At 39.4% G+C, this 15,157-nt stretch overlaps 2 protein-coding genes and 1 pseudogene across 8 annotated transcripts in view; 2 read left to right on the top strand and 1 right to left on the bottom strand.

The window, feature by feature from the left end:
- The first annotated feature begins 2,448 nt into the window (after positions 1-2,448).
- LOC114087674 (transcription factor BTF3 pseudogene) lies at positions 2,449-3,018 on the top strand (annotated as a pseudogene).
- Positions 3,019-4,132: 1,114 nt separating this feature from the next.
- Positions 4,133-12,430, bottom strand: Atp5pf (ATP synthase peripheral stalk subunit F6). 4 transcript variants are annotated; one of them, XM_027929126.3, is made up of 4 exons: positions 12,107-12,430; positions 8,551-8,729; positions 5,279-5,403; positions 4,133-4,256 (listed from the first exon to the last, which is right to left on the bottom strand). In XM_027929126.3, the coding sequence occupies exons 1-4, from the start codon at positions 12,266-12,268 to the stop codon at positions 4,219-4,221; spliced, it is 504 nt and encodes a 167-aa protein (XP_027784927.1). In that variant the 5' UTR covers positions 12,269-12,430; the 3' UTR covers positions 4,133-4,218. The 4 variants fall into 4 exon arrangements, with proteins under 4 accessions (XP_027784927.1, XP_027784928.2, XP_071471216.1 ...); XM_027929127.2 differs by lacking the exon at positions 12,107-12,430 and adding an exon at positions 11,972-12,079; XM_071615115.1 differs by lacking the exon at positions 12,107-12,430 and adding an exon at positions 11,674-11,855.
- The window catches only part of Gabpa (GA binding protein transcription factor subunit alpha), a 33,406-nt gene continuing 30,328 nt past the window's right edge, over positions 12,080-15,157 (top strand). Inside the window, exon 1 of one of the 4 annotated variants that reach the window (XM_027929125.2) lies at positions 12,080-12,188. The gene's annotated coding sequence lies outside the window, so the exon portion shown is untranslated. Of the gene's footprint in view, positions 12,189-12,481; positions 12,679-13,009; positions 13,378-13,752; positions 13,978-15,157 lie in introns of those variants that run through there. The other 3 variants (XM_027929124.2, XM_071615112.1, XM_071615113.1) reach the window with 3 other exon arrangements.

Below are 15,157 nucleotides of genomic sequence, written 5' to 3'. Positions count from 1 at the left end.
TTTTTTTTTCCCTTATCCTTATTAGTATTGGGTGTCTTGAACCCAGGAGCATTCTACCACTGAGCCAGATTTTTTTTTTTTTTTTTTGAAACAGGGTTTTTCTAAGTTGCTGAGGCTGGACCCAAACTTGGCAATCCTACTGCTTCAGCTTCCCAAGTCGATAGGAAAAAATTTGGATGTGCTCAATGCTCGGCTCCTAGCAGTACCCCTTCCATTTTTGAGACTGGGTCTAAGTTGCCCATACTGGCCTTGATTTTGTCATCCTCCTATTCAGGCTCCCAGGTAGCCAGGGATACAGGGGTGTACCATTGTATTGGGTCAATCATTCTTAAATTCACTTTACCATTGAATGATATGAAGATAAAAGAACCTTATTTTTTTAAGTCTTAGGGTAATACACAGCACAGAGATGAGGTTTTATAGACAGATACAATTCGGGACTTTTTCTTTTGTTTAGAGGCTGAGGACAAATTTCCAGTTCTCTAAAGAAAATGAATACAATGCATATGAAAACCTTCTTTGCTATTCATGAGAACAGTGCTACCTTGAAGTAACCGCCCCAGGCCACTTTCCCTTTAATCCTTAACCCACCATTAAGTACACATAAACTGAAGTGTTGTGTATGAATGGATTAGGAAGGGGAAGGAGTGAGGGAAAACAGAAAGTGATGTAGACAAAAAATGAATTGTCTAAATTTTTTCAGAATGAATTAAAGTTAGGAGGGGAACTATACAACAACATGCCTCCAAGGAGAGAATTACTTGCAAAAACTGAAGGTGCCTGCCAAGGATACAGTAGCTATTTGAGCAAGGTGAAAGATAGTTGGGGAAAAAATGTGGAGGAGGGTGCAGCACCTATTTTCCTAGGTAAAAACCTGTGAGTTATTATGAGTCCAGTATGCATCTCTGGAAGCAGGTGGCCTTAAGCCTTCTTGCCAGTGTCTCACCTAAAGCAAACATCTGAAATAAGAGACTGAACTTACCATTAGAGTGAAGCTGAGAATTTGAAAGAGATTACCATTGAAGGTAATCCATACAATTGAGGAGACTTCCTAGCCCAAAGGGTAACCCAAGTACTCATAAATACACCTTACCAGAGAACAAGCACTGGGAAACCTTCAACGCCAGGGACAGCAACAATCTGAGGAACAATAGTAGCAAAAAACATACCAAAAAAAGAAAAAGCCCTAAGTGGTTTAAGTAAAATCATCTAGAACACTACAACAGACAATTTTGGTCACTCTTAAAGGTAGCAATAGATAAGGTACACAAAGCGCTCTTCCAAGTTCTCCCTAATTTTCCTCATCTCAAATTTCGTCTTGGAACTCAGACTGGATTAGGTCCCGTTCTAACACTTTCATTTTAATAACCTATAAAGGCCCTATCTCCAAATATAATCACATTCTGAGAGTACTGGGTATTGAACTTTGGCAAAAGAATTTTGAGGGACTACAATTTAGTCCATAACATTAGGCAAGGGGGAAAACATCTTAAATGGCTAGATGCCTGGATGAGAGCCTTTGTCATAAACATAAAAGGCAGTTTGTCTACCTTGGTCTGCAGAATGAGTGCCTGGCAGGCTGAAGTGCTGAAAAAAGGCTGGAGTTTGCAGAGCTGGGGCAGCTTCACTGGAAAGAAAATGGGTCCTAGGGGAGCTGAAACCTTGACCTACATCACCATCACAGAGGCTCACAGGGAAGACAGGGAACACTTGCCAAACCAAAATTTAACTATAAGCATACAGCCCTATAATGTAGGGAATGGGAGTGGGGTGATTCACAAACAAAATCCTGTTTCTATAATGAAAGACAGATTGGGATGTTCAAGAAAACTCCAAATTGTTTCAAGACAGATAAAAAACATATGTATAAGACAAATAGATGTGAAATTATAAAAAGTAAAATTCAACTAAAATACATGGAGACAAGATGAAGCAAAACAGAATCAACTAGTTCTCTACTTTGAATGGCATTTGCATAACTGATGCAAGGGGCAGCTTGGAAGCAACACAGATGGGGAAAGTAGTGCTGTTTCCTGGGAGGTTGGAGAAAGTCCCTGAGCATTCCTCAAATACACACACACACACACACACATAGTGTGTGTATATATACTTATTACTTTGTCCCCCTCTGCTAGGTTATACCCAGTGTCTCACACCTGCTAGGCAAGCACACTACCACTGAGTGGCATCACCAGTTCTCAATTACTTTTAAATAGTTGCATTATTAAGCATCAGTTGATTTCAATGCCTATGATTACTTAAATAAAAGTAGTTAAATCAATCTGTCATTGCTTATCTGCATATATAAAAAAAAAAAAAACTCTTTTCTTCCTACTACTTTACCCTTCCTAATTCCTTCTCCACACATTAATCATACTTATACCATTAAGAAACATTTATATCTAGCTGCCATCTTGCGTCCCTGCGTGTATGCGCCTATCTCAGCTGGTCTGCCTGAGACCCCCTGAGCGCCAACCCTAGTCCCCCGCGAGGCCCCATTTCCGCTCCGACAAGATGAAAGAAACTATCATGAACCAGGAAAAACTCGCCACACTGTAGGCACAAGTGCGAATTGGTGGAAAAGGAACTGCTTGCAGAAAGAAGAAGGTGGTTCATAGAACAGCTACAGCAGATGATAAAAAACTTCAGTTCTCTTTAAAGAAGTTAGGGGTAAACACTATCTCTGGTATTGAGGAGGTGAATATGTTTACAAACCAAGGAACAGTGATCCACTTTAACAACCCTAAAGTTCAGGCGTCTCTGGCAGCAAACACTTTCACCATTACAGGCCATGCTGAGACAAAGCAGCTGACAGAAATGCTACCCAGCATCTTAAACCAACTTGGTGCAGACAGTCTGACTAGTTTAAGGAGACTGGCTGAAGCTCTGCCCAAACAATCTGTGGACGGAAAAGCACCACTTGCTACTGGAGAGGATGATGATGATGAAGTTCCAAATCTTGTGGAGAATTTTGATGAGGCTTCTAAGAATGAGGCAAACTGAACTGATCCACTTCTGAAGAAGATAAACTTGAAGAAGTTACTGGGAGCTGCTGTTTTATATTATGACTGCTTTTTAAAATTGTTTTGTTTATGGATCTGATAAAATCTCGATCTCTAATATTTTTAAGCCCAAGCCCCTTGGACACTGCAGCTCTTTTCAGTTTTTGCTTATACACAATTTATTCTTTGCAGCTAATTAAGCTGAAGAAGCCTGGGAATAAAGTTTGAAACAAAGGTTAAAAAAAAAAAACAAAAACATTTATAGATCTTCCGTAAGATGTTCCTCAGATTTGACCCCAGCTATGGAGACATGGTAAAACTATTTCCCTTTCAAGTTATCTACAACTCATAAGTGTTTATTTCACATTTTTAAAGAAAATATTTAAAGGTTTATATTGACATGTTGGAGATATTATCAGATCTAAAATGTCATGATTTTTCCTTTTTAAAATAAAAAAACTTCCTTGAGAGTTTTCTAGGGTTACTGAAATTTTAGCAGTACCCTACTGTCACTAATCTAGGATGTAATTGCTAGATCTTTCATTTCTTGGTCAAAATAACACCATGTAATCTTTTTTGTGCCGAGGGTCAAACCCAGGGTCTTAGCACATGCTAGGCAAATGCTCTACCACTGAGCTATAGCCCTAACCTCTAATCTTTCAAAGTATACTCCTTTTTAAAGCATTCCTCCCTCTTTGTCACCAACCTTTCCCTTTTCAATCTATAGGAGCTATAAAGGACTCTGATCTGCAAACAAGTCTGGATTTTGAGTCAATAGAAGTTAAAAGCACAATAGATGGTCCTACTTAAATCTAAAATTACTCTTGAGTTTCCTGAAAAATCTATGACAAATGATTTGTAAACCATTTTTTGAACGTTTTAGGAAAGGGTGTATCATTCCCTGAGGGAATTAAGTCCATACCACTGAAAAGATTCCTCCTCTGCACTCTGAAAAGAGCCTGGCAGGGATCTGGGCAAGCTGTATCCAAAATCTCCAACATCTCCATCTGCTTCATTATAGTCAAACAAAAGGATTTAAAAACAACCCCAAGACACAAAATTCAATACACTCAAACATACATTCAACATCAGCAGATAATTTATTTGGTATCAGAATTAAAAAAACACTCAACAGTTGTGAAATTGTTTATTTTGAAACTTTTAATTAGCTGTACAATTAATTCATAACGAATTACCAGATTCATTTTACATTTCTTCAGGATTGGGGTTTTTCAATGGCTTCAAATTTGGGATCTAAATAAGAAGAGGGGAAAAAAAGGTTCAAACTTAGCCATACTAGAATAAAATGCATCCAGAATGTTTGAAGATTTAATTCATCAATCTTCAGAATTTTTTTTTTTAAGTGAACATCTGTCTTTATTTTCCAATCTATATTTTGTGGTACTCAGGATTAAATAATAGGATCCTATGCATGCTAGGCTAGTGTTCTATCACTGAGCTATATCCACAGCCCTTCCTAAATTTAATTTAGTTTTATTTTGAGGCAGTTCTCAGTAAGTTGCTCAGGCTGGCTTCAAATTTGCAATCCTCCTGCCTCAGCTTTTCCAGTCACTGGGATTACAGGTGTGCACCACCATACCCAACTTGAACATCTGTTTTTAAAATCTACACAGAAATTTAACAATAGTTAAACATTTATTCAACACTTTCTATGAATGAGGCTATTAACTGACTTCATGTATGTCATTTGACTACAACTACTGTGTATAGAGGAAGATACTATCATTCTCCTCAAATATAAGATGAAGACAACAGATTCCAGTGAACTGTCCAAAACCACAGTCAGTAAGCAATACTATTAGGATTCAAGATCAAACAGTTTGATTTCAGAACCCCATTGCTTAAATTGTATGTTATGCCAGGTATAGTGGCACATGCCTGTAATCCCAGTGGCTTATGAGGCTGAGGCAGGAGGATCACAAGTTCAAGGCCAGCCTCAGAAATTTAGTGAGTCCCTAACCAACTTAGGGAGACCCTGTCTAAAAATAAAAAATAAAAAGCACCGGGAATGGGCTCATTGATTAAGCGCCCCTGGGTTCAATCCCTGGTACCAATAAACAAACAAACAAACTGTGTTATATGATCTCCTACACTAGCAGCAAACGCTGGTCGAAGAGCTCCCATGAGCATATTTGGTTCTAAATAAATTCACATGTCATTGTCATTTAATCCTCCCCTGCACAAAAAGAAAGTGTAAATATTCTCCACTTATAATAGTTTCCTGTGAGAATGAATCTTCAACCAAAGAGACTTACCTTCAAATTTGAAGTTAGGGAATGTGTTCATGTCCACTTTACCATACATTTGCTTAAGCTTAAAAAGTTCTCTCTCCAAATCTTGTTGATATTCTGGGCCAGTATCAACAGGTCCTCCAGATGCTCTGTTGTGTAAATGAACAAAAAACCTAACTGTATGTCCCACTTTAAAAAACAAAAATTACTCTTCACCATCAAGTTCTAATAGACCTTATAATGGTATTCATAGAGGGAAAGTAGATTTTTCAGGAAAAAAACAAAAACAAGTATTTCCACTTATATTTCAATTCAAACTATTTTAATATGATGAGGTTTCAAATAAAATGAGGTAATATCAAACAAATCTCTTAACACTCAAAGTATGTGTCAATGATCCTTATTAAGTTAGAATTCTTCAGAGTCTAATTTGCAATAAAATGTCTGTAGGCTCTGGAGTCAAAGACTGGTTCCAGGCTAGGCATGCATGGTGGCACAGCCTGTAAATCTAGTGGTTCAGGAAGCTCAGACAGGAGGATCACAAGTTCAAGGCCAGCCTCAGCAACTTAGTGAGGCCCTGAACAACTTAGCAAGACCCTGTCTCAAAATAGAAAATAAAAAAAAAGGGCTGGGGATGTTGCTCAGTGCTTAAGCACCCCTTGGTTCAATTCCCAATACCAAAACAAAACTAGACTGGCTCCATTTGAATGTCATCTTTCCCATTCAGTAAATGCATAAACCAGAGCAGGGCAGGAAGTATTCTAAATGTTAAGTTTCAACATAAGAATGAAGGTCCTACAAAACAGGGACTTAAGAAAATTAAAGAGATAATGGACATAGCAAGCATGCAATAAGTATTTTCTATTATCATCTGCTTTATATCAACCATCACAAAATACTTCAAAAAGATCTTGTTGCTAGGTCAGACATGGTGGCACACTCTTGAAATCCCAGTGGCTCAGGAGGCTGAAGCAGGAGGATCTTGAGTTCAAAGCCAACCCCAGTAACTTAGCAAGTCTTTAGCAACTTAGCAAGATCCTGACTCAAAAAAAAAAAAAAGGGCTGAGGAGTAGGTTAGTGGTTAAGTGCCCCTGGATTCAATCCTTAGTACCAAAAAATAAAAAAGATTTTTTTTTTTTTAAATTAAAAGATCTTAAGGTTAGAAGTATAGCTCTGTAATAGAGCACATGCTTATCATGTGAGAGTTCCAGGGTTCAATCCCCAGCATCTAAAATTTTTAAATAAAAAGAAAAGATCTTGGGAATTTTCTCTCTACAATAATGTTCTATCAAAGAAGCAAACTGTTTCAAACCCTCAGCAATTTTGCCATTAGAAGAAAAAGATGACATATTTATAAAAATTTATACTGTCAGGTAGTTAAATGATAAGCTTTGAAGACAGATTTAACAAAAAGCCAGTCAAATTTAGAAAAGATCACCTATACTAAGCTAATCATGGGAAATTTAACAAAGGTGGTATTTGAGATAAATCATGAATTTACGGCTAGATTTTAATTCAAGACCTTCTAAAACTGAAAAAGCAAAGAAATGGAGGTGGCAAAGCACTGGTTAAATGAGGGGACACTGAGCAGTCTAGAAGGAAAATCCAGCAGAACCCAGTTCATGTGAGGCCTGGAACACTAAGCCTGGTGATTTGCATTTTATTTGCTAAGCAATAAAATGAGAAAAAAATTAGAGTTGGGCTTTGGGGAAATGAGTATAGCACCATGGACGAGCAGCAGAAGCAAATATGTCTAATTTATTCTTTGAACAAAATTTTCTGTTTGTCATAAGTGTTACTACCTGCCTACTAATGGATATGATAAACAAAAAAAAAAAAAAAATGTTTTTAAAGAGAGAGAGAGAGAGAGAATTTTTTAATATTTATTTTTTAGTTTTCGGCGGACACAACAACTTTGTATGTGGTGCTGAGGATTGAACCCGGACCTCACACATGCCAGGCCAGCGCGCTACCGCTTGAGCCACATCCCCAGCCCCGATAAACAAAAAATTTACAAAAATTCTTTTAAGGGTAATATTTTCCCACATGCCCTTATCAAAGCATTGGTAAATCTGTTAAAAGATATTCCACAAAGACATATAGACAACTCCAACTTAAGAACCCGATAATGATGTTTCTTCTAATGGACCCAATTTTCTTTTCAGTCAGCACTGTTCAATAGAACTTCCTGTAATACCAGACAGGCTCTATATCTGTTTAATATCCACATATATCTGAACAGATATTGATCATTAGGAAAGATATTATGTATTTTTCTTTAAGAATGCTGGGTGGGGATCAAACCCAGGGCCTCATGCATGCTAGGAAAATGCTTTAGCACTGAGCTAGACTCCTAGCCTGAGCACAAGAAATATGGATAAGATGACTGAAGAACTGAATTTTTATTTATACTTACCTGCAATAAATTAGAATTTTAATAGTCCCACATGATAATGGCAGCCAAAACAAACAGCACAATTCTAAATAGAGCCTTCAATCAAGACTTTCAATGTTTACCTTCAGGATATTCATAAGATTCTCAAGAGGGATGAATGACCCCAAACACTGTCCTCAAAGACAGTATAAAAGATCTCTCCCAAGAAGCCTTTCAAATGCCTCAAGATGGAAAGGAGGATTTCTTCCTATGAACTTTCCAAACACAGAATATGTCACTCCCTAAGCACCTAACCATTTACCTTTTGTTGTATTTACTTGTCTAAAAGTTTTTTATCCTAATTAAAGAATATTTTAAAAATGCAGTATTACCCACCAGAGTTAAAATAACCCTGTACTTTGCAAACAGCAGACAACTAAATGAAAGAAATGGAACTATAAATTGATATTTTTCCTAAGATTTGAAAAATGGCTGATGATGGCTAAAGTGCATATCTAAAACTGTGTGGTTTTGTAATCAAACTTTTCTTGGACTTTTTTTTAATGTCATTTTAGTCTTTTGTCCTTTGACATTCCCAGAGCTATATGACTATGAAAATCAGAATAATTCTCTGACACAAGAATCAGAATACTTTGTTTTCTTCCAAGTAGGCTAATCGATGTCAAAGGGACTTGCTTTCCTCAAGTATAGCTGCTAAATGATTTATAAGATTCTACATACTTCTGAGTTGACTCAGTTCATAATAATGACATTACAGTAAGAATACATTTTAAATGACAATAGACTTTATGGATTTCTTCCTGGGATTCCTTATAAAGAAGACAGTTTGTGACTCAAATCATAAAACTTTGATATTTTGAATAGTTATATTTACACTGCAGTTGATTTCCTATCTACTTACTGTCTCTTTGTTTTATATTCTCTAATCTTGTCCACGAAGAGTTTCTGTATGGGATCAAGATCCTTATTAAATGCCACTGCTGTAACACCAATGTTCCTCTTCAAATGGACAGAGACTGCAGACCGAATGACAGAGGAGAACTTGAAGAGCCTCTGAAGAACCATGGTGATTCTATGGTACTAAAAACAAGCATTAGAATGTTAATGCACTTCTTGCAAAACACTTCTAAATATATCACATGGTGGGTGTTTAATCCTGCTAATTGTTACAGAACTCAGTCTAAACCTAACCATAGTTCCCTTCCCCTCTCAATTCACACTGTGAGATTTTTGCTTCTTACTAAAAGGCTCTAGGACCTAGGAACAGTTAGGAATTCAAGCTTGAGGCTCTACCAGCATTACAGCAGAAAGTACAAAATCTGGGATGGGATTTTTTTTCTAACAGCCTTGGACCAGAGGAAATAACAGAAGCAGACTATTAAAACACTACCTACCACCAGCAGGAAAAGAAAACCTGCTCCCAAATGAATGGGCTAGGTTTCTCCAATTCCTCAAAAGGCTAAAATGGAACTAGGCAGAGACTGTAGGCAGATGCTGTAGCTAGGGAAAACAGCGGGAAATTCATACTTCACAGACCCACAGGGAAAGAAACTGCTTTGCTTATGATAACTGCAGGTTTCTAGTCATTTAAAAACACCGTAACAACCAAATCATCATCCAAAAGAAAGAAGAGGGGGAAAAAGAAAAAAAAAAAAAAAAAAAAAAACCAGCACAAGTAAGCCCTGTAACAACAGAAGGTAAGATAAGACAGCATGACCTAATCAGTGAAACAGAATTTGCAAAGGAGATGAAAGTCTGATCTTTTTTCCCCTGGTGCTAGGGATCAAACAAAGGTCCTTCAATGTTAGACAAGCTACAACTCCAGCTCTGAACGTCTAAATTTTAAAAATATGAAATTTAACAATAGCTAAAATATATTATTTTTCTAATTTAAAGAGAGTTCCAGTAGATTATTAGAGGATGATCTCTTTTTAGACCTGGTTTTGTGATTTAATGATCAAATGCAAAAAATATTCCAAATTAATAGAAAAATTTCATCAGATTAAAACTTAAGTTTATAAATTTGAAGGGTTTTACCAATCCCTAAATTGAAATGGTGACAAATACAGCCTGGTGATATTTCTTCTTCTTTTTGAGACAGGGTCTCAAATGTTCCCCAGGCTGGCTTTGAATTCCTGGGCTCAAGTGATTCTCCTGCTTCAGCCTTCTGATGGGTCTACAGGCCCATACCATGTGCTCAACTTGGCTTGGTAGCATTTCTAAACCTAAAAGTGTAGTCCCAATATACTAACATGCTTCCCATGCCCTCCTCCAAACTAATAATTATCCTCATCCCGACACCAGACTTACAAGAAGTCATAATAGATAAGTCCAGTGGTGGTATACAAACCATTACTAATCTATAGTAATAGAGAATTGAGAAGAGAATTGGGAATAAGCAGTTAAGAAGCTTTTAGAGCAATTCAACAAAATTATTTTATGCTGTGAACTTAATAAAAATTATTTGTATTCTGTGTGTTTTGTTTCATTTTTCCCCCTTCATCTCATTTTTCCAATAATTCATTTTCATTGTATTCTTCAAAAGCACCCACCAGGTTGTATGGCCTTTCGCAATGAAAGTTTGAGAAGCACTAGTTAGAAAACACTAGAGTAACAAAATGGTTCTTAAAGTGGAAGAAAGGGGAGATTTTATCTCCCAAGAAACATATGGCAATGTCTGAAGACATTTTTGGTTGGTCTGACTAGATTGACTGCTACTGGCCTCTAGTGGGCAGAAACCAGGGATGCTGCCAAATATTTATAGTAACAGCACCCTCACCTCACAACTACCTTATCTAGTCCAAAAATGTCAATAGTGCCAATATTGACAAACCCAGGAATAGCAAATAAAAACTACCCAAAGAAATCATAGGATCAGCAAGATATCCTTCACTAGAGAGAAGGAAAGTAAACCATTGAAGAACTGAAAGAATTCCTGTACTCCATCAGGAAAAAAAAAAAAAAAACCCTTGAGAAGACTACAAGCCAACAACAAATGCCTTTATAAGGTACTCTGTATCATTTCATCTTTATACATACATAAATTGAGGCATAGAGGTTAAGTACCCTGGTCCAACATTACACAGGAGAATTGAATCAACATAAATATGTGAAAAAACATCATCCAACTCAAAGTTCTTTCCCTTCTGGCAAACTTAAGAACATGCCTAACACCCAGCAGTAATGTAACATCTGTTCAGCCCTCCATATTTTGCAAAGTACTACTTCATATATCCCCTCCTTGTAACTCTGAAAAAAGAAACTTAAAGAGTTTACAGAAAGGTGTTCTTACCCCTGCTTTACAGACGATAATATTATAAGAAAGTTTATTAAATTGCTCACATCCTCACAGTTAATATGCTCTAAAGCTAACCACAAAGACGTCATTCCTACAACAACTTGGGTGAAATTCATTTTCTATTACCTAAGTACCAATGACTCCCAAATAACATCTTTTTCCTGAAGCCTCACAACATATAATAATATTCTACAGCTCTCATGACCTAAACCCTACGCTCACCCCAAAAATGAACCCGTAATCCTTATCAAAACTTGTTGCTCCTCCATCACGTCCTTTCATTTTTCTGATTTAATAATAAGTGTGCATAATCCACCATCACGAGGACATATCAGTACACAAATAGGTGTAATACCACATGCGATAAAATTACTTATTCAAGTACTAGCAGAGCCTATGTTAAGGACCTAACGCAAAAAGAATGGGAAAGGCATTAGCAAGAGGGTACTGCAGCCCTGGCAGTCCTTACCAATGGGAGATAGCACGGGTAGCCTATTTATAGTGACCGACCAGTCAAAGGCTAGTTCATTTGTCTCTTCAGTACCTAATCCACAAAGCTGCCTAACGAAATGTTAGGCACCCTCTCACAATTTTTAGGTGGGATGCACAATTTTGGGATTACTAACTGCCTCTTTCTCTTTTATGGTGCACGACCTGCCCAGTGCATAGCTCAGAAGATTCTCCCGCGTGTCCTGGGCGCCGACAGGTTTGGCAGCAGAGTCCCACCTGCCTGACCTTGGACTGCCCCGAACGAGCTTCAGACTCACGACCCCCCAGCTTCCCTTCCTCCCACGTTCGCCTGCGGGGAAGGTATTATCGATCTTATTTTTGGGTCTATGGCAAACTTCAAGGCCTAGAAGCGCGGAGTTCGGTCGTGACCCTGCGCCATGCCACGAAGGTGCCAGGCACACAGACTGCTTTCTCCTCCTACTAGGGAAGAGGTTACAGGCTGCCCCGGCTGTGTGAAGAAACCCAGAATCGCAGTCCCAAGGGGCCAAGTCAGTCTAGCTACCGTCCCAGTCACCTTGCACTCAGTCCCGAGCTGCCAGAGCCACCGACGCCGCCACAGTTGTACTTCCGGCCCTGGCTCCGCCCCCCCCCCCGCCTACCCGCCATCGCAATGCATTATGGGCGGCCATTTCAGTCGTTCGACGCTCACCGGACAGGAAGCGTCTCGGAGACAGTCTGCGACCGGACGGCTGTAGGTGAGACAGAAGCCAAACAGGAGGAGGAAGTGGAGGGTAAGTGCTTCCGGGTCCCCTGGCGAAGACTCCGCCATCTTTCCTTCGCCTAAATTGACCTTTTTTCCTCTTGGAAACATTGTTCTGTACGCATGCGCACTTTGGCCTTTCACCCCAGTTCCAGCCCCCCCTTCCGAGTCAGTGTCCTGTTTCTTGAGGTTGTTGAGATGTATATAGTGCAGGGAAAGTGAAAAAGTGTAAAACAAGTTGGATTGGGGTGTTGTGCCTCGCGGGCCTCCGTTGCCTCGGGCGTTCGCTTCGCATGCCCTGCTGGGAGTTGTAGTCCTGAACCCGGGGGTGCCTGGGAGGCGGGAGAGGGCTCGGGGTTTCTCAGCGCCTATTCCGCGGGAAGGGCCCAGGAACCTCACACTTCGAGTCGCGGGAGCTTCAGGTCTTACCCGGAGAGAGGCTGCACGTGGAGCCCGCGCTGCTGCCGTTCTCGGGCGGCTCTGGAGCGCGGGCGAGGGCGACAGGGCCCATTCCGGAGCGGGTGAGTGCGGCCGCGGGGGAGGAGGGGAGCGCGGGCCCGCGCGGGCCGGCCTCGTTCCGGGGCCTTTTCCCCCACAGCGGCCCCCCCGCGGCCGCCTCTGTGTTTTGTTTCCGCTGGTCCCCGGCGCTGTGACTCCCATTTCCGTTCGTGGAGACTTGAGGGAGACGGGCGGGGAGGGGCAGGAGAGGCTGTGCGGGTAGCGGAGGGGAGGGGCGGGGGGCGAGCTGCGCGGGGCCCGGGATCCCGCGCGCCTCAGCGACCCTGGCAGTACTTGCCGCCTGTCGCGGTTTCCTATGCTTCTGTCCGCTCGTGGCCGGTCGCAGTCGGCCGTGCTCTGTCTCTGTGGTTGGGGCATTCCTGACGCCCCCAGGATTTCACAGGAAGATGCACACCCGCTCTCGTCTTCACTTCAGATCCATTTGTCAATATAGAATTGTCTCACGGTTGCACCAAAACCATTTGTTAGTCTATGCGAGCACCATTTTTTTTAAAACAAGAAAGGAACTAAGGGGATAATAGTGGGTTAATGTAGCTTGTCAACTTTTTTTTCTAGTTTTTGTGTAATGCGATGTGCGTGTTTGGATTTAGGGAATTGTAGTTGTTTAGGTTAAGGGTAGAGAGGACCGTCCCCAATATTGCATTGCAAAATGATGAGTAGTAATTTAGAAATAAGATCCATTGCATGAGCGTCAACCAGTAGTAAGTATAACTGGTGAGAGGAGAAAAATTTAGAAGGTATTTACTTATGGTTAACATTCTCAGGTACTGTGTTGCCTTAAAACTTAGAGCGGTTATCTCTTTAGCGCCTACTTTAAGGGAATATCTTCTCTAAGGATTTGATTAAGGATTTCCAAGCTTGATTATTTTTATACATACCCTAATGCTGAGTGAACTTAGAACTGTTTTACATGGATTGTACATATGGGAGTATATGTCATGACTGGTGTATGGTCTTGAGATAACAAATACTGAGCTAGATGTTAAATTGAAAGCTAGTCATGGGGGCATAAATAGGCCTAGTACTAAATTAAAACTCTTGGCTTTAGTTGTCCCGTAACTCTTTCTTTAAAAAAAAAAAAAAAAAAAAAAAAAAAACTTCAAACTTATAGACAAATTGAAAAAAAAAAATCGTGCAGTGAACACCCATATACACTTCACCTGCCAGTCATCAGCTGTTAACCTTTCACCATGTTTGCTTTCTCTCTGTATATACACACCTGTGTGTTTTTCTTTATTATTAGTTGAAGATGGCCACATATGTGGTGCTAACGATCAAACCCAGTGCCTCAGACGTGCTAGGCAAGTGCTCTATCACTGAGCTACAATCCCAGCCTGTGTGCTTTTTCTTAATGTTGATTTTATTCTTTAGAATAAAATGTCTTTTAATTTTCTCAGGTACTTAAAAGTATTTGTTAGCTTGGGAAAATGTACAGTTGATCATGGAAATACTTCTAGACTGCACTTAAATTTTTTATCCTGTATGGGGGAATATGGTCCAAAGCTCTCTAAACTAATAATTCATTCTAATGAAGAAAAACAATCCTCAAATTTATCTGTGGTTCCAAAACAGAATCTTAAGGATATCTGCTTTGTAAAAAACAAACCATAAAAAAGCACTAACACCAGAATTTTTAGTTTAATTCAAGCTTAGTTTGCATCCATTTTGTAGAATGTTCTGAAGTCCTTGTTACAATTAATTTAGAAGAACTAAGATGCCAATAAAAGTCTGTGAAATTGTTTTATGTAGTTAGGACAAGGGGTAGTTCGTAGGTGGAGGGGCACCAAATAGTGTTGTTCTTCCATTTTCTTAAATATTGATGTAGAATCCTGGGAAGTTGGTTCCAGAAAAAGAGCTAAGATCTTCTCAAGCATTTGGACAGTTTCCTAGTCTCTCCTTTGTTTTTTTTTTTTTTTGGCTAAGTAGCACTGAGAAAGATCAATTCAAAGACTATCAGTAACGCGATTTTTCCAAAAGTGTATGGGTTCATTTCTACCTCCTCTATTTGGGGGGAGACTGATCTATAACATTTTTGAAAGCGCAAAGGAGAAGTTTTATTTTTAATAATTCCTGTTTTAGTCCTTATATTAAGGGGAGCCCCAAGTATCCTTACTAAGTCACTGGGGCTGTTTGACAGCATCAGGATACTTTTTATAAGTGCTGTTCAGCTATAAGCTTTATTCTCACTTTTTTTTCTGAACAGAACAGTTTTTAAGATTTACTTATTTATTTATTTAGGCAGGCTTAGTGGTACACCACTGGTACTATAGCTACTCAGGAGGCTGAGGCAGAAGGATCATGAGCCAAATTGCATTTTTGAAAGATTTTAATTTGAGCATTTTTTCCATGAACCATTTTGGTTTCCCTTTATATGAATTTCCTTTTCCTATTTTTTTTCTCTACTAGTTTGTTCCAATTTTCCCCCCCTTAACTTCCTGGAGATTGTCATCTATTCCGTTTATTTGTCCCTTGTCACTTTTA

Source organism: Marmota flaviventris, chromosome 8 (assembly GCF_047511675.1).
Source record: "Marmota flaviventris isolate mMarFla1 chromosome 8, mMarFla1.hap1, whole genome shotgun sequence".
Classification (NCBI taxonomy): domain Eukaryota; kingdom Metazoa; phylum Chordata; class Mammalia; order Rodentia; family Sciuridae; genus Marmota; species Marmota flaviventris.
Note: the sequence above shows the minus strand (reverse complement) of the source record. Positions and strands in the feature narration are given on the sequence as shown.